The sequence below is a fragment of the Mercenaria mercenaria genome, chromosome 7 (assembly GCF_021730395.1).
Source record: "Mercenaria mercenaria strain notata chromosome 7, MADL_Memer_1, whole genome shotgun sequence".
Taxonomy (NCBI): Eukaryota; Metazoa; Mollusca; class Bivalvia; order Venerida; family Veneridae; genus Mercenaria; species Mercenaria mercenaria.
This window is the reverse complement of record NC_069367.1, coordinates 25,910,566-25,930,966: the sequence shown is the minus strand read 5'-3', so window position 1 is coordinate 25,930,966 and position 20,401 is coordinate 25,910,566. Positions and strand designations below refer to the sequence as shown.

Genomic DNA, 20,401 nt, shown 5'->3' with positions numbered 1-20,401 from the left:
TAAAATTATATAATAAATGCACTGAAAAATTCAAGTATGCAAACATTGGCTCTGATTTCGTAGGTCATAGCAGACAATATACAATACATACGTTCTGGCAAGCTTTTATTTATACTATTATGCAAATAATAGTTTTCTTCCTTAAAAACGGGATTTGTAAACCACAAAATATGAAAAAATGACAACATAATTTTGTTATGACAAAGACAACAGTTACTGTACAGGAAAGGGGGTGCGACCATGTCATAGACATTTGGAAGGTTCATCTGCTTTAATAGCCCAAACAAAACTAAAACATTTTGTTTCAAGCAAAATATAGAAATTTTAAATGAAATTAATGTATATAGTTGTTGTTGTATAATGACTTTAAGAATTCATTATACTTATTAGATAAGCATTATGGTCAGTTATAAGTCACACACAAAAGAATTTTGGAATGCTACTTAAAATAATTTCAGCACTTGGTCATATGAGAAAGTGACAGGTCATGATATCTCGCCCAGGTTAACTACCCTCTGTCCACGTCATGTTTGTTCAGTTACTAATTGTTTTGACAAGCTGACTAAATAGGAATTATGACATGTTTATTTTCTAATGGTCATTTGCGTGTGTGCTCCGAGAAAAACATTTTAGTCATCCGATAGACAGTTTTCCTTAAATACAGCATACTTTGAGGCAGAGCTTTGGTATCATTCTGGTACTCAGTTAGGTTAGATATGTATGTCCGATACGCGCAAAAATGAACTAGTTAGGTTAGGGCTGAAGTAATTATGTCGAAGAATAGAAGTTCTTTTAATAACTGTCAAAATGTTAGAAAATTATGTTAGAGAATTGTAAAGAATGACATTCATGTATTATTAACGCAGAACTTAGTACAATATTAAATAGTAGTTATCATAGAGAACAGTGTTGTTGTTGTTGTAGTTAGCAGCGTGAAACCCTTTAGTTACTGTTACACCACATTGTTAGCAATACATAGAAGTAACCGCCAAAACAAGTGATTATCTGAAAAGGCTTGTTCGTTATGTATTGATTATACAGTAATATAAATAATGTCTTGTCAAATAAATTTAAAAAAAAACTTATTGAAATACGAAAAAAATATTCTATTAAAGCGAAAAGCACTTAAAAGTACTTAATGTTTATGGAGCTACATTTCATATTGGCGTTTATTACTGTATACTTATAAGGGGTTTATTTGTCGTCCTTGGCGATCATCAAAATATTTGCTGCCACTCAATATTTTGTTGAAACTATTATACATGTACCATACTTTGTAGAATAATGAATAGATTGCCACTCTTTCGCTTGGCTGCGTTCTATGCTTCCCGCGGATCGTCCTACAAATTTGACTAAAAGTTGACTTAAAGTGCCCTGTTGCAGTCTTAAAAACTCTCCCAACAGTTGACACAGCGTCGTTGTAATTTCAAGTACATATGAACCAGTAAGTCCATTCAATGGATTCATGCAATAGCAGGTAAAGGGATGAGGCGTGTCGCAGATTTCATTATCTTTCTTGATCATGCAAAACTGTACTCTGTTGTGTTTTTGTTTTGCTTTATGTGCTTTAAGTTAAAAGAATCATCATATAAGTTTCATCAAAATGCACTTCCTTATTCAGAACCATTTTAAATTATATTCAAATTGACAATCAGTATTTTATATGTGCAACAAAGAGTTATATGTATCCTAAGGGCAAAGCTTGCTCATTATTTATGGTGTCGTTATAACTACAAAGTTAAAGTAATATGGCACAATGTCATATGAATCGTTCTCAGTCATAATCTGTCTATGAAACAAGTTTGGTTGGGACATGTACCAGGGTACACGGGTAACGTCGGTAGGTTATGGAACGTGTAGAATGACTTAACATAGTCTTGATATAAGTACAAAGGTTTGTGTGATATGCATCTAATCGAGAAGAAAAACGCAAAGAACTAATATTTTTCTTTTTAATATGTTCCAAATGAGAATAAACAATACTACAAATTGAAAAGGTACAGTAAGCAAAAGGTTTCAGTTAGAATTATGCAGTAAAAAAACAACAAAGATTATATATTCCATTAGCTTTTGATAGACGTAAACAGTTTTGCCAAGGGGTAAATGTTAACAAGAAGTGTTCTGATAAGATGAAAATTTCCAAACATTTAACGTAGTGGCAATATTCCAAATACATTTCCTACAGAAGCGCGAATCAGTCTGCTTGCTTCAGACACCTTTACGTAAACTGCATCACCCTTTTCAATGAAAACATGACCTCCAACCGATAAGGATGAAATTGAACTAGTGGAATTAGGGTAATAAACTTTAGATTTATACAAAAGAGTGCGTTCATAACCACGACTGGTAACACAAATCTGTAAAAGAAATTTGTACGCTTTCCCAAACTGGATTACAACGTTGGTTAGGTTAATCAATACGGAAGAATAAAGAAAATAAAACCGCCCTTCGGGTACTTTGATTTCACCATTGTGGTATAAGAGATTTTCGGAAATGAAAGAAACCTGTGAATGTTTGTCCCAGTGCAGTTTGATGTTTGATCCGTCTCCTTAAAAGGAAATCAATCAGATAATAAATCAAATTCAGATTAATTAATGTTTATATTTTGCTTCATAATTTGAGTTAACATACAATTTTCAATTTTGAATAATCATCTAAAGATTTTGTCATTTTTGGTTTCCTTACAAATAAGTTCAAGGTTTTGTGTGCCTACAAGGCTGAACACCTACGCTATAAATAAAGTAATAAAACTTGAATATATTTTGTACTGATAATAAAAATAGCTCTTTAACGAAGATAATGAGATCAACAGAATAACTTCGTATTCGAAATATTTGTCAAGTAGAAATGTAAAACAAGTAACACATTGTTGTACCTTTGTAAGTTTGGTGCCGTGACACTTTTCTGAAAGCGGCACTCAGATAACCTGAGGGTTCTTTGAGACTTTCGATTCCGCATTGTAAATATTGTTTTCCCTGAAGTCCTGTATAATAAAAATGACTGAACGATAAAACATGTTTCTATACAACACCAGAAAATATTCAATAAAATTTATAGGATAGTGATGAATTGTTAGTGCTATCATTTGATCATAAATGTATTACTATATTATATTAAAAGTGATATTGGTAATATTTTCCGAAAACGTCTTATGAGAAACAAATTTATTTTAAAGTACCTGAAGCAAGTCTTAGTCTTGATTTTCGTTCAACAAACTGTAAAAATAAATGTAAAACATATGAAATCTACAATATAATGTTAGCGTCATTTTAGATGAAGAGATAAAAAAGAGCTATCTGTTTTGTATATATATTTTTTTACAAAAATATTACAAACTACAAAATGCCTTAATTATAGACGAGAACTTGATCCGAGTGCACAGATTTTCTTAATCTATTTGCGTTAAAAGCGCGCCTTCACTCCTTAATCCTTGTTAATTGAGTTTATTTTACAGTGCATAAAGTATTTTGACATTTTATTAAAGGCCTGTTTCCTTACAAACAAAATATATTGTCACAGATACAACCTTTTGTAAAGGTTCTGTAAGATTCCAAAAGTTGCAGGTGTATCTGTTGTTGTGTAGGTAGTATTTATAAAGCTTTCTTTTCACATTAAAGGTGTCGTAATCCTCATCAGAACTCAATGATAAATCATCACAGAAGAATGGATATTCTTTCAGATAGTCAATGAAATATCCTGATTCCTTGAACTGATCTTCCTCATAAAACAAATGTGCTAATTAAAATGTTCAGTCCAAAAAGCAATGTAAATAATATTGCCAATACAATTGTTAAGACAGAAAATCCGTCTGAATTTCGACACATTCGCATGACATTTTCTATTCCTTTTCAAACTGATTTAAACTGCGTAGGGGATATTCTACCGGTTTTAAACTGTCTTAAAAAGTTTTGCTATTTAAGACGCGTATGTAAATTTATCTTAATTTACCAAGGTAAACCGGAATATAGTTATCTACCTGTTTCAATCAGTTTACGTCGTCCGTCTGTCGAAGTGAAATAGAACAACTGGAAATATTATCAATATCTGATTATATCAGGCTGACATTCATAATAAAAGTGCAAAAATAACTTGCTGATATAATAATGTAGACCTCATTTTGGACTCACTCATAAAAAATCAGTATTTTTTATATTGTTATTATACGGCAACTTTCCAGCTTTTATTGGTGTGGGAAAAACCCTAAGTGCCTATCAGGGCTACACTATAAGTGACATCGGTAAGAGCAAGTGATTCGGAGCCAATTAACGACATCAAAGCTGGCAAAGCGCCAAATGACTGTACCGGTGCGACGTTAAACCAAACAAAAAGAAAGAAAAAAAAACACTCAGACAGGGCTACTTTTATTTTTAATAGATAAAACTAAACAAACCAAATAAGGATAAATGTAATATTGCATAAAATACGAGTTTTATCGATACCATTACATGCAGTAACATGGTAAAAACCATGTGAAGTGCTTTTCTATAATGATACAAGGGAAACAATCCGTTCATTTTATTAGTTATCAAAGGATGGAAGGTTATCTAACTAATGTTATTAGACTCATTCGACAAAACTAGTTGCAGCATAATTTCGTTAGCCCAGTCCTACAAAATGTACTCAATGTCTTTAAGTTTTTTGCTAAGACAGCGTTTAGCATATGTCATTTGCGACTCATGACTTCCCAGCTGGAAACTTTGATATCCATAATATACAAAAACAACTATAGATATCCAAAACAGGCCACTCTCAAAAATTGCAGCTCCCTTCCCTCAGACCATAACCCACATACAATGTAAATACTTGCATTCGAGAAATGCAAAAAACGCAACATATATATTTTTATGATATTAAATGCATGTGAATGTATTTTATGTAGCTACCACCCGGTAATCTCGTATTCGGATTAATAATATTTTGATAAACAGAAATGCCAAATATCCGTAAAGTTGTGGTACCGTTTGATAAGAAATGAATTGTCCCAAGGATCCATCGGTAAAGGTTGCAAAACGCTTACGTATGTTACATTTACGTAATTGAAAAAGATGGCTTGTTGATGCCACACGAAAGTTCGTATACTTTAGTCTTCAATGTCCTAAATGAATGTAAATTTCTCTTGTGATGTGACAAGAAAGCCTTTTTGACATACCGGTAAAGAGGACGATAACAATTTAGACAACATTTCGCCATTTTTAAAAAGATTTGCAGTTATAAAGAAATGGTAATTACAGCATTTGTTACCAAATTTTAGAAAAAAGATAACATTTGGTGTTTTGTGTAACATGCTATGGATTCTTTTTTTTTGGCTTAATAACAACACAAGTTCAATGTGCATATTTGAGATAGGCCATGCTTCAACTGTCATACAAACTACCATATTAGATCGGATTGTTTGAATAATGATACATATATATAAAAACGTTTGCATACAAGAAACAAATGAACTATTTATCACAAATAAATGTTGCGTTTTTAGTAAATTATATATAGAAAACGACGATAAATGAAAAAAAACAAGAACCTACTCTGAACAGTCGGTGGCAAAACACTACTGGGGAGTAGAAGCCGGTAAACTTTGTATAAATAACCCGTACTTGTCATCCCCACTTAGATTTTCACTAGTCATCTCTGCTCAAACCCTCCTTTGCAAGACAGTTTAAATGAAAGTTATTTTAACCAAAAGAGTTCCTTACACATGCATGATTTATGAATCATAAATGTTCGGAAAAAAAATTATAATAAGTAAACCTAGCGCACAAAATACACGAACATTAAAGTTGCGGAGCATCAAGGAAAATCTTCTATATGACTACAAAAAAAAAACGGGTCATAAACTCTTTTTTAATGACACACTTTTTGATTTTAACAAATACATTTGGAACATTGCTTTAGTTTATTCTCCTATGAAGGTATATAAAAATAATGAACCCATAAGTTGATAATAAATCTGCACTTGTAAGTAATCAGAAATAACTTTGCACAACATTTTTTTCGTTTACTTCCGTTTATACGCACATACACAGACACTCGGGTTCAGGACTCCCCCTCACATGCCCCCGACGCATACACACCCTCCACCGCCCCTTGTCAGCTGTTTGCCAACATTTTTTATCATTATACTTAGCATAGGTGACGATCATAAAACGGGTATTGTTTAAGTTCCAGCATGCTTTTAGAATGGATTGTTTTGTTATCAATGCTCTTTTAAAGGAAAATCTAAACTTAAATTAACACCTACCTATGAATATGGTATCAATTGACGGGTCTGTAACCATTTTAATTAATGGCATCTGTTCCAGCCACTGACATTCAGGTTCCGACGAGAAATCCATAACTATCATAAATCGGTCAATAAATATATCTCTGCTTTGTACAAAGAGGACTTTTATCGCAGGAACTGATGATCCAGTTAAAAAATAGTCGTTAATTTTGGTACCTAGTCAATGACACGCGCGATAAAAGGCGGGGTGAGAGGATGGGTAGGGTGAGGGGGTTCCTAGTATCTTTTTTATACATTTGCATATCTTTCTATTTACAAAGCATCGATAGTAGAAAAAGAGTATTGTTAAAACATGATTAAAAATAACTAAACCCGTATTTGTAATTGTTACCTATGCCAGTACGTGTTGTAATGCTTAAAATATTGCCTAATACTTGGCAGGGGTGGAGGAGGGTTTACTGACACCAAGTTTCTGTGTACACATTTTGTAAATATGCATGTTAAATATGCATCACAGTTATCCATTGTATACGAAAACAGAGATGATTTTTGTAATATACTTTGATTGAGATTTAAAACTATTGTAGCCACCTATGAGATGACTACTTTGAACACATCGCAATGCTTTTTTTCATATTTGTTTCTCAAAATGTTGGAAGGTAGTTACATCTCTACATAACATCACATACACATTTTATTCATAAGATGCAGTAAATTATGCGGGACAATCACTGTCCAAGAAATGTTGCATATGGTGAATTTTCATTTTATATGTTCCAAAATGCATAGGTCTATATACATATATTCCAACTTCACAAATGCCCATCAAGCTGCCATGCCCAGCAATGCAATTGTAAGTATCGAAAAGCATCTCGTGTAAAATTCTAAGGTTGATGTACTCAGCCACGATACCTTTCAAAGGTAGAAAGATGAGTTTTCTGTTCTTATGCGAAACAATAGGCCTTCGTGATATATTTTTACGCATAAGAACGAAAGACTCAGGTTATTCTACGATAAACCACGTTTGGGAACTTATTTTTTCTTAACTAACGTATTTTCCTAAGTACATAATTCTATCCCGTGATTTGACAAACATGAATTGTCAAATTTCACAAGTTTGTTCTGGCGTTATGTACAGGCCTTCATCGCTTGTGTGGTAAATAGAGGCGGTTACCAGTTTCCACAAACTCCGCCTAAGGTAGTATAAATAACACTGATAAAGTTTAAAACCACACATTCAAGTCGTAGGACAGGTAGCGTTAACAACTGTATAAACGGGTAGATCTTAAACTAGCGGAGATAGTTTAAACTTTAATTCAAAGTAATGGATATTAAGCTGAAGTTTGCTGTTATGGCTTTACTAGTCAGTGTCGTTATATGTCTAGCTACAGTGCTGGCATTGGTGTTGACTATGCCTGACTTGCCAACAGCTATGGGACATGATCAAATTTGTTTGCCAAATGAGGATGGATATTTTAAATGTGGCTTTGCAGCTGATCTGTTACACGAGTATGTAGAAAGAGTAAGTAATTTTAAAACATCCAATAGTCTTTTAATAGTTTTTCAGTGAAGAAATCCAACAACCAAATAAGTCTTTCTTTTCAGTTTTATTGCAAACTTAAAACATTCAATCTCAGTATGCACTATCTTAAGATTCATAACATCGGATAATTACTGATCCAGATTTACAAGAAAAAAAATCAAAAGTTATTCATATTACTTTAACTCCAGTTTTATTGAAATGGCGTGCTTCTACCGTAATGGAAAACAAACGTTAAGAAATGAAAACATGTAGAGAAAATGCCAGTCCTATTGGCCCTAGGATATGATTGTTATTGCACTAAATATCTGTCCCCGTATTCGTGTTGTTGTTATTTTGACACACGGAGTACACACATTTAATTACTTATTATGAAAAGAATCTTTTTTCATTTGGTTTGCGTTATGCTTTCAAAGGATCTTCTTGTTACTAACGAACGAAATGATATCTTTGTTAATAATATTTGCAAAAGCGTAAAATGTCACTTTCCTTGTTAAAATAATGTAGCAATGAATAAGAACTTACAATTTATTACTTCCAAAAAGAAAAAAAAGAAAACCTCATATAAAACGAAAACAGTCATGCTCGTTTGTTATTTCGACACATTGACAGAAATATTAGTGCTAAGGTTGAGTCCAAGACTTTCAATATGAATTCAAGTTTTAAGAGTGTGTTCTTAACATAGTCCTTCATAAAGCTGATACTTGTTGCCAGTTGGCTGAATCTTTCCACATGAAATACAATGTAGTGTTGCCCTCCTTGGCAGATAAATAAAAATCATGCTAATATGTTATCGTCCAAACAAGTAAAGCAAAGCCTTTGATTGACCGATTTCTAGAAAAGTACAAGTAATAAGCTCTAGAATATTCTTCATAGCACATTAATAATAGGAACTGCTTAAAATTTGGCATCTTATAAAACTGTTGTTCCATTTTCGGTGGATAATGTTTGCGGGCAATAATGAATTTCTCGAGCGATCTTGCCTTTTCGTAGGAAAATATTAACATAAATCTTGCTTTCTTTGAAAAATAACGCATCTTTTCTAAATATGCATGTAATTCTTGTCAAAGGAATCAAGTCTGAACTCGATGCGTTCAATGTTTTAAGAATTATGTTTTGAAAACTTAAATAGAAGGCTATATTTCTCTTTCCTTTAAAGAAAGATTTCTAATATATTTTCTAGATAGCTGCAAAGACTTACGACGAAATAGAAATAAAAGAACAATGCAAGATGCGAGAATCGTGTAAACAGACAAAGAAACAATGGGGTAAAATGAAGCCAGCTGCAAAACTCACAGGGAAGAAACAGTCAGGCACATTAAACAAAAGTACAACATTGCATATATTTCAGTTACAAATGTTACTATCTTCTTTTCCTTATTACTATAAATGTGCATAACAGTGATAACCAATGCTAATGTCTTAAAAGTACGAATATTTACAATATTTTATAAAATCGTTTCAATGGTTTAAATAATTGAGGTATTTAAGAATAAAATTTTAAGTATTAACCTTAGAGTAACATAGATATGTTTGGCATATATTTATTTTAACATTCGGGTCGAACTGAATATCACATGTTTGTAATTGAATTCTAATTTATGATACTATTTGTCAGGCTAAATAGTTAAGTAAGTACGACAACTTTTTTTTTAAACAGATGATATTGATCCTGAGATGATTCCTGTTAGAGAAAACGTCAAGACAAAGCAAAGTACGACACTAGCCGGTATCCGATACAAAGATGACCTTTTTTCTATTATTTTCATACCGTAAAATGATTGTTCTGAATATAGACCCAACGAACACATAAAATTAGAGTTACCTGTTAAACCTTGACATTCATGATTTCATGTGCCAAAAGGATTTGTTGTTGTGGTCAAAGCCAAGCACATTTGTGCCAACCAATTGTTATGATTTTCACACTATTATGTACTCTTGGTGGGCCGGTGGTCTAGTGGTAACACGCTTGACTGTCAATCCAGAGGTCCGGGGTTCGAATCCCGGTCCAGGCACTGGAAATTTTTGAGATGCTCTTGAGTGTCTCCCACCTAATTAGAGGCCTGTACTGGTTATTTCCAGGAAAGACGGCTTCGCGTGTATCGGTGCTATACACCGGGCACGTTAAAGAACCAGACTCTCTATTCGAAAACAGCTAAGCTAAGTTAGCCGGAAACGTCTGTATCTGAAAAGTTCTCTCTGTCTCTTCTGGGGGCTTTATCTCACTCTGTCACTCTGTACTAGTAGAGGATGATTTCGCGCCCTGAGTGGCTGCAGTATATGTAAAGCGCATCATGAAAAGGCGCTGTATAAATCGGTATAATTTAATAACACATGTACTCTATGGTTGATTCCTAGCTTTATATTCTATCGATGGTAAATCTAATGTGAAATAACATTAATGCACCTATTAAAATCACATCATTTTACATAAGGTAGGGAACCCGTAATGACAATTGGAAGTTTCCTTTCCTTTACGTGTTTTACATATACGAATCCGATATTTTCTGGTATTTATGAAAATTCTTTTATGGCTGAAGGATGCCGAAATTGTATACGGAGGATAATCGCATGAAAATTTCCGAATGGTATCATAATATATTCAACACGAATAAGGAACAGAATTAATTTTAATCGTAAGTTTTCCTTTTTTACAGATGATACCGGCAGTGATATGACACTAGTGAGAGAATGGTGTCACGGCAAAGAACTGCGTAGAACCGGCGGGTTTCAAGGAAATGGCATTGGATACCGAAATGGACACTTGGTTGTTCCTGTTGACGGGACATATTTTGTTCATTCTTTTGTTGAGTTATTAGAGCCATGTGACCCTTTAACTGGAAAGCCTAATGTCAAAGATACTACAAAACCAATCAAACATAGCATTTTTAAATTCAAGATTCTCGATAAAGAGGACATAGAACTAGTTTCAAATATTCAATCGCGTACTGTTTCACAAAGCAAATATTTCAATTTGTACAATAGCTATGTGTCTTCCTTAGTTGAATTAAAAGCTGGTGATGAAATATCTGTAAAAATTAGCAACATAACGTATCTCAAGTACACGCGAGATAATTATTTTGGGGTTAGTTTAATTTATCTGGTTATTGCTCTTCATCTCGTGATTACCATCTACCAAACGGAGGGTTGGGTGCGGGGTGGGGGTGTTACGTGTTCATTGTGGTAAACGTATTGGCTTTCGTTCCTTGACAGCTATACAACAATTTCTGTCTTTTTCAATTATTGATATATGCTACAACGAAATTCTCAGGAGTTTTTCACATAAATAGAAAACGCAATAGATTGAATTATCACAATGTTAAAACTCCTTGGACGCATATCATTTTTAATGTTTTCTCCTCCTGAGAGAAGTCAAAGTCAAATGGAAGCATGTGGTTTTAATCCAAGTTTACGTGGTTCAGTAAAATAAATATCGTTTGTCATACAATGTCAACATAAATGAAACAAATGCATATTTATCAATTGCATTAAAAAAAAATCTGCAACCAATAAATGTAGGTCCTAACATTTGATTATAAAAAATGATAGTAGATAATAAATTCTGTATAACTGTCCGTTGGAAGCAAAGAATGCAACATAGAAGAATAATAGCAAACTTGGTTTGATCGAGTCTGTTCATGACATGTAATGGAATTGTGCAACACCTTTCATGCCCCCTAGAACCGGCTTAAGCGGAATTATATTACTCATGTGTTGAATGGACTCCATGACCCAAAATGACCAGAAAATATAACAAACACTGAATCCAAGTACGGGGATAATTTTTCAGCCGTCACAAGCCGTTGTGATAGCTAATAAAATCCGTAACAACATACAACAAAATACACTGCAGAGACAACAACATTTTACGTATGGAAAAAACATGAAATAGAAAAAATAGATTAGGATGAATTGTCCTGTGATTTTAATCAGATAGCTCGCTTCTTGTAAATCTACACATAATTTTGTAATGTGATAAAAGCAGCTTCAGTTTTGTGAATCTCTTTATGCATGTACACATAGTTCAAGATCAGCACGGTCTTATAATGATCCTATACATACAATTGTTCTACGTTAAAAGTCTAAAGATTAATTACAAATGTAACCAACTCAATGCCCAAAGGTACAAAAAAACAGTAAAAGAAATGCAGAAAATATGTGCAGTTAAATATACTCCATGAAATTTATGTTATATTTCGTCAGTTAAAAGGAATAAGAACGTATATAATACACAAATGTATGAATGAAAATGTGTCTAGCATTCTTTTATGAAAAATGGTTTTCTTATTTCAGGAGTCTTTAATATAGAACTCCAAGCACGACAAAAATATACATTCTTAATTTACAACACGCAGGCTATGAATGATCTATATTCTGTCCTGTTCTGTCCTAATTGTATTTGCATCCAGTGGATTACAATTTAAAGTCTTTTTGTAAGTGAAATATGCAAGTAACCGAAAATCGATTGATTTCACTTCCGTAGAACTATGTAATAACTACACTCAAATTATGACAGGTGTTGTCATCGTGTATTGGGAAACCGTTATTAAATTAACTCTTATTTTCATCCATTATTTTCAAATCTAATTGAATACCGACGCTTTTATATTGAATTCAAATAAAGTTCAGAACAATTTGTAAATACGGAATATATTACGACATAATATGTAAGACTTTAGTGTACATGCGTTTGTGTTATGAAGATCTGTGTTTTTATTTATTATATGCGTAATAATAACAGTTTCAATGAAATCCGTTTTACTTTTTTTAATTGTTGACAACATCAAACCTTAATCAACTGTCCTGTTATATTTCTACTGCATATGTGGTAATATATTATAACATGCGTTTCTTGTCTTCTTATTTACCCTAGTATATACATTAACATCCACATTTAACTTTCCGAATTTATTAATATTTTCACTGACAACAAAAAATTAAAATCATATGGCATTTCAATAAGACAGACATAACCGAGGTTTTCCAAAGTTTTACTATCATGCATAAGCCCCTAAAGTATTCTCAGTTCCTGGATTCAAGCAAGCAGGAAACAAAGACCTTAATTTGATCCTTGTTCTTACACTGCCTTATACCGACAATTCATTTAAACATGACAATTACGTTATCTGAGACGTAATCTATCTAACTATAAAATTATTTTTTTTCAATCACATTAAGCACTGACTGATTTTCAATGTAATCAGTTATCATTTGTTAGGTGTTAGGTTGCTAATAGGGTTTATGATAATAATTGATTGTCAATTAGCCCAAAGGATTGAAAGATTGAGTTTATAGGCTAGCATGCCCCTTACCTCTGGTGTCGTGTTAATCAATACGTTGATGTACGTTAAATAGGATCTAGCAGTACTTTAAAGAAATATCTATCACTTATCGGATAAAGTCATATAAGTTATGTATATAGACAATTGATAATCTCCATGGAATTGTTTGTGAATAAAATCCCTAAATGCCTGTTTGGACTAATTGTTCCAGAAAATAGGCTATGAACTACAATGTACATGTAATACCTTATCTTTATACTAGTGTTGTTATATTTTCTGGTCCTTTGGAATCATGGAGTCCATTCAACATATGTGTAATAGAGTTCCGCTTAAGCCGGTGCTAGGGTGTGTGAGAGGTGTTGCACATTTCACAACCTCTCATGAACAGACTCAATCAAACCGAGTCTGCTATTATTCTTCTTGGTTGCATTCTTTGCTTCCAAAGGATATTTTTACAGATTTTATTATTATATCACTTCTGACTAACACGAATTAAATGCAACAGGCCACTCGGAAACAACAATTTTGCAATGACTAAATTTTAACCATAACATTTTCGGCTTTCAGATTTGTTTCAATACTGTTTGCTCTGTTTACGTTATAGAAACCCTTCTTTAGAATTGTTGATAAATCCTTTTTAAACACAAAATAACAATGCATGGACACCATGAACCTATATAATCACAAACAACATTGAGTTCCATATATGGAGCGACCTTTTACTGTGAAATCATTATATTCGTGGGGGTCTAATTTTCGTGGATTTCGTGGTTGAGTCGATCCATGAAATTTAATCCCAGCGAACAAGTAAAATTCCAATTCATTTTACGTTGAAAAGTTAAAATCCACGAATTCATATCCTATGAAATTGCCGTTTTGAACAAAATCACGAAATTTCATGCCCACGAAATGATCTATGATTTGACAGTATTACAATGCTTCAAAAGATTTTGTTTCTTTTATTAAACAATATTGAAAACATTGCGTAAATGCTGAATAAGTAACAACTATGAATGCATTTAGTATTCATTTGAAAAGAGTGACGTGGAGCAAATGTTAGTGGGCGTGTGGATTTTACACTTATCATTACCTTTCATGTCAAATACTTGCATTATTATACTTGGTTGAAATGCTCTGATAGACTAATTTACATGCTGCTCTCAAAATGCAAGACCCGGATATGAAGCAATCTTTTTATGTATTAACTCAAAACTATTCTATGAAGACAGGATGCCTACATATTAACCACTTCAAACACGTGCTTGAAATAGGTACGATTAATTCAGATTTGAAATTGTGGAATGCGACATGATCTAATATGTAGTGTACAGAAAATGTTAAAACTTGTAAACCCGGTATATGTAAGTAGAACAAGGCCGTTTTGTGTAAATACAAACATTTTTTCAAGCTGTGTACGGAAGTTGTTTTCAATATTATCCGGGAAGAATATACAACGTTAACGATATAAAACCGGTATTTGGCAAACCCAATATATCTAAGAGTTTAAAAAGTGAATAAACTAAACTGGATTGCATAGTTTCTTTGTTTATTTCTTTATATTTATATATATATATATTGTTACTAACTCTCTTTTGTGCTTTTTGCCAACAAACATTGCTGGTTTTGGTGTTTTTATTTCCATTTTACAGCGCCAGAAGGTTTGAAAGGTGTTCCATGTTTCATTAAGTCTCATGAACAGGCTTAGCCAAACCATGTCTGTTATTATTTTTGCTTGGTTACATTCTATGCTTCCAAACCACCCAAAACAACAAACACACTGTTCTAACCTGTAGAATTTTTAAATATTATAATTTCAAAGCATCTTTGTAGCAGAATGTTATTCTGCAAACTTAGACATATTGGTCCTCTGTTAGATTCTTATGAGAAAATTACATTTGTGATGGTACAAATAGATCTATGAGGGTAGAAAAAATTCCACAAAGTACATTTTCCATGAAACGTTTTTAGTTGTAGATATACCTTTTTCCACTTATTTGCCTAATTAAAATGTATAGTCCGTTTGCTACATTTTTCCAAATTCGCCAACTTTAAAATCGGCTTCAATCTGCTTTTCATTTTTGTTATCATTTTGAATTATTTTACAGCAAAACCTATCTTTTAAGCTGTAGAAAGACAGCTTCGTTGACTGATTATCACGGGATAGTATAGACTGCCAGATGCTTGCCTGCTACCAAGTACTATTCTAGATTTTTTCCGAATAAATGATGCCGTCACGTCCGCTTTATTAGTTTATACTAATTTGTTTAGGCTCGATTGTGATTAAAGCTTCAAGCTTATTGGAACCACTCTCGAGTCCGCTTCCTGGAAAAACCAGTACTGGTGTCATATGTGAAGTCATGGTCGTGACCCGAGTAGGGCTCGAACCCACCACCTCTGGATTGAGCGGCCGACACTCTATCCACTTAAACATTTAAACATACGGCCTGTCATATAAAACACGTCTCTAATAAATATTAAAATGTTGTCTCCTGCAAGATATATTGTGAAATGTGGTTTTAATTGATATTATACATGTTAATGAAAACAGTAAACAAAATCATTCTTATAAAACTTCATGTTTATTTCTAAATAGAAATACAATACAAAAACTGCTGATTCATTCCTGCTGACGACAAGCTGTCTCAGTTTTTTCCCGATAGATTATCGCGAATTATATCAATTATCAACGTATTCTTCTTTTGGTGTTGATAACCGTTCTGGTTAGGAGCTGTGTCCTCTTTATTGCTTTGAGTATCAGCTGCAAAATCATCACTTATGTTTTCTTTGGCTGAGACAGCTTTCTCTTAACCAGGATCCTCTCCATCATTTGAATATCTTGAATTGCTGAACTATGAAGAAATATGATAATACATATCGTTTTTGTGATGGAACGGAATTGTGTTCAAACATTTAAATAAATGGCATTTAACCATACATTTTTTTTTCATTGACCAGTAACTCAATAATTTATAAAATGTACGTACAAACAAATTACACTTTATGTTCATTATTGAGGGAGATTGAAGGATAAACCACAGCAATAAATATAAAACGATAACGTTAGTGCAAGTTACCATATGTCTTTGTCTTCAATCTTTTCAGCTTGCTGATATATAAGTTTCTCAAGTTTTGTCGTCATCCTGTCTCGCAGCTGTTTCGCACTGGCAGTCCGGTACAGTTTCTTTGCTGCTTGAGGAAGTTGGCCGATATTTTGTTTAACATATTTCAGAATATCTTTCCATTTTGTAGTGTGTGCCAGGTATGACCTGAGAATAAGCAAAGTTTCCTCCTTCCCTATTTCAACTGTTTTCGTTTGGTGCCCTAGAGATGTTCCTGAATGTCAAAATAAGCAATCATGTTAATATACATGTAATATTTACCAATATATTTGTCTACTTGAACAAAGATTTCCAGAATATTTTGACCTTCAACTATATAGATCTGCTATGATTTGTTTTTCCTTTTGTACAATAACTAAAATAAATCCTATACAATTGTATTACTTCTTTTCTTAAAAATATATTTGTGATAAAGTCCACTTCCATTGTCTTTGATCCATTTTGGTTTAAGCAAGAAATATATAGATGCTGATACAGACATTAACACGCATGTACTTTAGTCGGTTTATTTGAGTATTACCCCCGTCTAATTTGTAATAAAGTTTTGAATACATGTTTAAAAAACAATAAAAACATTCCCTAAACGAATTGCCATGCTCCAAGGACGAAGTCCCACAGAATATAAAACTGTATGTATGGATGCATGCACGACTAGCATATATGTACAAAAGTCAGAGACAATATTAAGGGTAAAATTCCCGGAAGCGCATATAACATATAGACAAGAAGGACAAAATGAAAAATTTAAGGAACACAATGTGGCACCGCCTTGGGATGGTCAATGGCAAAACAACACTGTGGAGTTTAAACCGGTTAATTCTGCACAATTTCTCACTCTTTATCCCCCAAATCGTTATCATAAGTTATGATGGAATCTGTACATTCAAAACTGCATTTTATGACAACAAGAAACAGTGTTGAGTTAGTTGTTAGTATATATATCATGTAAAGATTTTATTTCAACTGGCGAATTGACAACACTTTAAAAAAGAAGACAGTCAGCGGATGTGTTCTAGTTATACCCAGAAGATGACTCACCCTTCGAGACGAGTTCACTTGGTATTCCAATCATTTGCGCAGTAGAGGTATTAGTGTAGTCCGTAAATACTTCATTTCCCACTGTTTTATTCTTGAAAACATAAAAGGAAACTTAAGAACTTAATTTATTTAAGAAATTATAAGTTCCTAAGTGTGGTTTACCGTAGAATAACCCGTGTTTTGAGTTCTTATGCGTAGGAATATATCACGAAGACCGTAGGACTGAGAGATATATTGTTTCGCATAAGTACGAAAAACCTCGGCAAACGCCACAGTTGATGAAGTTTATATTTTATTCGATTTGCTCTTGATTTTCGAGGTGGTATACATTGTAAAACCATGATAAACAATACTGTAAACAATTATCAAACCAAGTTCAAACCAGCAAGTATAAACATATTACACTAACAATGCTGTAAACAATTATCAAAATCATTTCATATAGGATATTTTGATAAATAGATCATGTAGCCGGTGGTGATACCTCGGCAAACGTCACAGTTGATGTAGTTAATACTTTATTCGATTTGCTCTTGATTTTCAAGATGGTATTCATTGTAAAATCATAATAAAAAGAAATCACACTTATAGTATTTGTCTAAATATGCTAACTTTCCGTCAATGTACTTATTCATATAATAAAAAAAAATAAGATTTAACATTTCCATAATAAACAATGGTCACATTTATTAACATGTATTATAATATATGCTGTAATAAGAATATTTCTAGGTTTTCTGCGAGACCCACCTGATCATATGATACAATCAGCACGTGTTCCTCATTCGGAAAAGCGTTACGACTTTGAGCCCGCGAGGACGTTTCCACGGTAATAATGGTGATAATGAGCAATGTAGACACCACAAATATTAATAAAACGAAATTTTCACCCGTACCCCAGTCTCCCCTTTCTTCTCCATTTTTTCCTTAATTATCAAAGCGCTTTAAAAAGAAATAATGGATCTGAAATGCAGTATACATGTACAGACAGCGGTTAATGTTATCTTACAGCTTTGTTTAGTTAATAGTTCAATAGAGTATATTCAGACAATGCTTATTTCAGGATGCCAGAGCCATTTCATTTTGCTACAATAATACATGCTCAAAATTAAGTGCGTATTATGTACGTGCATTAAACTAAAAGTCTTAAATGTATACTCTTAAAACAATTTAAACTCGCATTAACCTGCAATATATATTCTGAAAAAGAATTGTTATGAATGATGTTCGTCTAAGAATAATTTCTAAAATGTTGTGAATTATGCCAAAGTTTTATTTTTATAACAAACATTATAAAAATATTACAAACATTATAATAATATTCATGTGAATAAATAGGAACACAGCCTAGTTTTCATTATCATGGGTTGCTTCTATAACGTGATCAGATAAAGTTCAGCTTATTCGGAGGATGCATATGATAATAAATGTCATTTATTCATACATATGTAGAATGTGGTAAGCACCAGTGGCTATTCCCTTACAAAATGAAATATCTATATACAGCTTTGTTAACTTATTAATACATCCCGTAATATTCAAAAATAAGTTGCATATCGTGACCATTTTCTAAGAGCGATAACAACATAACCTGAGAAAATAGTCAGTGTGCAAATTATTTCGAAATTTTTCGGGGTTATATTAATATGTCAACGCAGATATATTTAACAACATTTTACCTCAAAAAATATTATCCCTATTTAATCTTATAATTTAACATAAATAAAATTAATAAGAAGCTAACATATTAAACTCAATTTAGATATACAATCACAAACAGTATTCAGCACAAATATGGTAAAGGTAAGAGTAGAATCTTTAGACACACATTACCCTGATTATGAATGGCTCATAATGTGGCTGCCACATCTTTTAATAAATATAAAATGTGTCCATTTCTTTTTAAAACATATTTTTGACGATTGTTTTCTCAAATATTTGCCAAAGGTTTGAGTATTAATTAACATAGCAGAAAATATCATTGATCCATTGTTTATTATTACCTCCCTTAAAGGCTCTAACTGTTTAAGTTCATGTGTAATATTGAAAGTAGCGATTTTCTAACCATGACAAAATATATAACATCTACTTGGACAATTGCTTTATCTGTTTTTAGAATAAAATCGAAGTCCTTTTGGAATGTTAACACATATTATTACAAAACTACTTAATAATATATAAATCGTGGGTTTGTACTTTGTGCTACATAACTGGTCTATATTCAACCCAAGTTACTGGACTTATGAGTGAATAATTTAAAAAACAAAACTGCAAACAATAATTTTTGATGCAACAGTTTAGACTATTGACCGAAAAGCCATTCAATAAGTGTATTCTATTACATCACCCTTATATAAATCGGCGGTCCGTAATGTATTCTATACGACTTGTTTATATTCATTACAGGTTTTCAGAGCTCAAGTCTAAACCTGAAAATAATCTGTAAAAAATTATTTCTAATGTCATTTAATTACAATACTTATACAATTATTTTTCTATTCAACAATCGTATAAAATTTAATAGTAACATATCATATAAATTTTGTATAAAGTTGAGTAAAAATTTCACAATTTACCTTACAAAACTGTTTATGTCTGATCCTCCGTCTAAACTATTGTGTGTTAGAATTTAATAAGACATTATTTATATACGTTCTATTATCCTGGGTTTCCTTAGATATGTGTTCACAATTTTTATGCGCAGAACTATTTACGAAGTGCATGTTTGAGGAATAACCTCATAATGTATTGAAATTGCCACTCTTGCTGATGATCCTACGTTTCTTTTGTTGTAGATATAAATAAACATCTCCAGTCATCTCTTTTACTAATTACAAGTACTAAGCCTATATATACAACTTCGATACGTTCTATACACGGCAGGTGTGTCGTAGATTAAATATTAACTAAATTTATCAAATTATATCACATTATATTTATATCTTATACGCGGTAATCCACAGCAATGCATATAAATATTTGCTTTCCCTTGTCACGAGATTGATGAAATATGATTTATTCACAATTACTTTCTTTCCATCTTTAATTCTATTATGTTCTTCAGTTTTCTATACTAGATTTAAAAGATTCATACGGCGATGAGAACCCAGTGGATACTATTATGTTCACCATTGAATATGTTTCTTAGTTGACAATATAAATGTCATATTTAGACTGACTTCGACAGCTTCAGTCAAACCGA

At 32.5% G+C, this 20,401-nt stretch overlaps 3 protein-coding genes across 5 annotated transcripts; 1 reads left to right on the top strand and 2 right to left on the bottom strand.

The window, feature by feature from the left end:
- Positions 1–1,938: 1,938 nt before the first annotated feature.
- Positions 1,939–6,332, bottom strand: LOC123554569 (uncharacterized). The gene is made up of 5 exons (XM_053547078.1): positions 6,239–6,332; positions 3,527–3,735; positions 3,179–3,215; positions 2,876–2,983; positions 1,939–2,548 (listed from the first exon to the last, which is right to left on the bottom strand). The coding sequence occupies exons 1-5, from the start codon at positions 6,330–6,332 to the stop codon at positions 2,148–2,150; spliced, it is 849 nt and encodes a 282-aa protein (XP_053403053.1). The 3' UTR covers positions 1,939–2,147.
- Positions 6,333–7,325: 993 nt separating this feature from the next.
- Positions 7,326–10,947, top strand: LOC123554574 (uncharacterized). The gene is made up of 4 exons (XM_053547077.1): positions 7,326–7,742; positions 8,944–9,088; positions 9,421–9,489; positions 10,418–10,947. Exons 1-4 carry the CDS (start codon positions 7,545–7,547, stop codon positions 10,945–10,947), a joined length of 942 nt encoding a protein of 313 aa, XP_053403052.1. The 5' UTR covers positions 7,326–7,544.
- A 4,652-nt stretch (positions 10,948–15,599) lies between these two features.
- On the bottom strand, positions 15,600–20,084 carry LOC128558473 (uncharacterized). 3 transcript variants are annotated; one of them, XM_053547874.1, is made up of 5 exons: positions 19,776–20,080; positions 17,950–18,162; positions 17,200–17,290; positions 16,117–16,375; positions 15,600–15,891 (listed from the first exon to the last, which is right to left on the bottom strand). In XM_053547874.1, the coding sequence occupies exons 3-5, from the start codon at positions 17,231–17,233 to the stop codon at positions 15,816–15,818; spliced, it is 369 nt and encodes a 122-aa protein (XP_053403849.1). In that variant the 5' UTR covers positions 17,234–17,290; positions 17,950–18,162; positions 19,776–20,080; the 3' UTR covers positions 15,600–15,815. The 3 variants fall into 3 exon arrangements, with proteins under 3 accessions (XP_053403849.1, XP_053403850.1, XP_053403848.1); XM_053547875.1 differs by lacking the exon at positions 17,950–18,162 and having other exon boundaries at positions 19,776–20,084; XM_053547873.1 differs by lacking the exon at positions 19,776–20,080 and having other exon boundaries at positions 18,096–19,766.
- Positions 20,085–20,401: the final 317 nt, after the last annotated feature.

Coding starts and splice junctions, on each gene's coding strand:
- LOC123554574 (XM_053547077.1), top strand. CDS start 7,545: ATGGATATTAAGCTGAAGTTTGCTGTTATGGCTTTACTAGTCAGTGTC. Junction 9,089..9,420: donor GTCAGGCACATTAAACAAAA/GTACAACATTGC, acceptor TTTTTTAAACAG/ATGATATTGATCCTGAGATG. Junction 9,490..10,417: donor GCAAAGTACGACACTAGCCG/GTATCCGATACA, acceptor CCTTTTTTACAG/ATGATACCGGCAGTGATATG.
- LOC123554569 (XM_053547078.1), bottom strand. CDS start 6,332: ATGGATTTCTCGTCGGAACCTGAATGTCAGTGGCTGGAACAGATGCCA. Junction 3,736..6,238: donor AATTGATACCATATTCATAG/GTAGGTGTTAAT, acceptor CATTTTAATTAG/CACATTTGTTTTATGAGGAA. Junction 2,549..2,875: donor ACGGCACCAAACTTACAAAG/GTACAACAATGT, acceptor TTTCCTTTTAAG/GAGACGGATCAAACATCAAA.
- LOC128558473 (XM_053547873.1), bottom strand. CDS start 18,119: ATGGAGAAGAAAGGGGAGACTGGG. Junction 16,376..17,199: donor AAGTGAACTCGTCTCGAAGG/GTGAGTCATCTT, acceptor TTTGACATTCAG/GAACATCTCTAGGGCACCAA. Junction 15,892..16,116: donor ATTGAAGACAAAGACATATG/GTAACTTGCACT, acceptor ATTTCTTCATAG/TTCAGCAATTCAAGATATTC.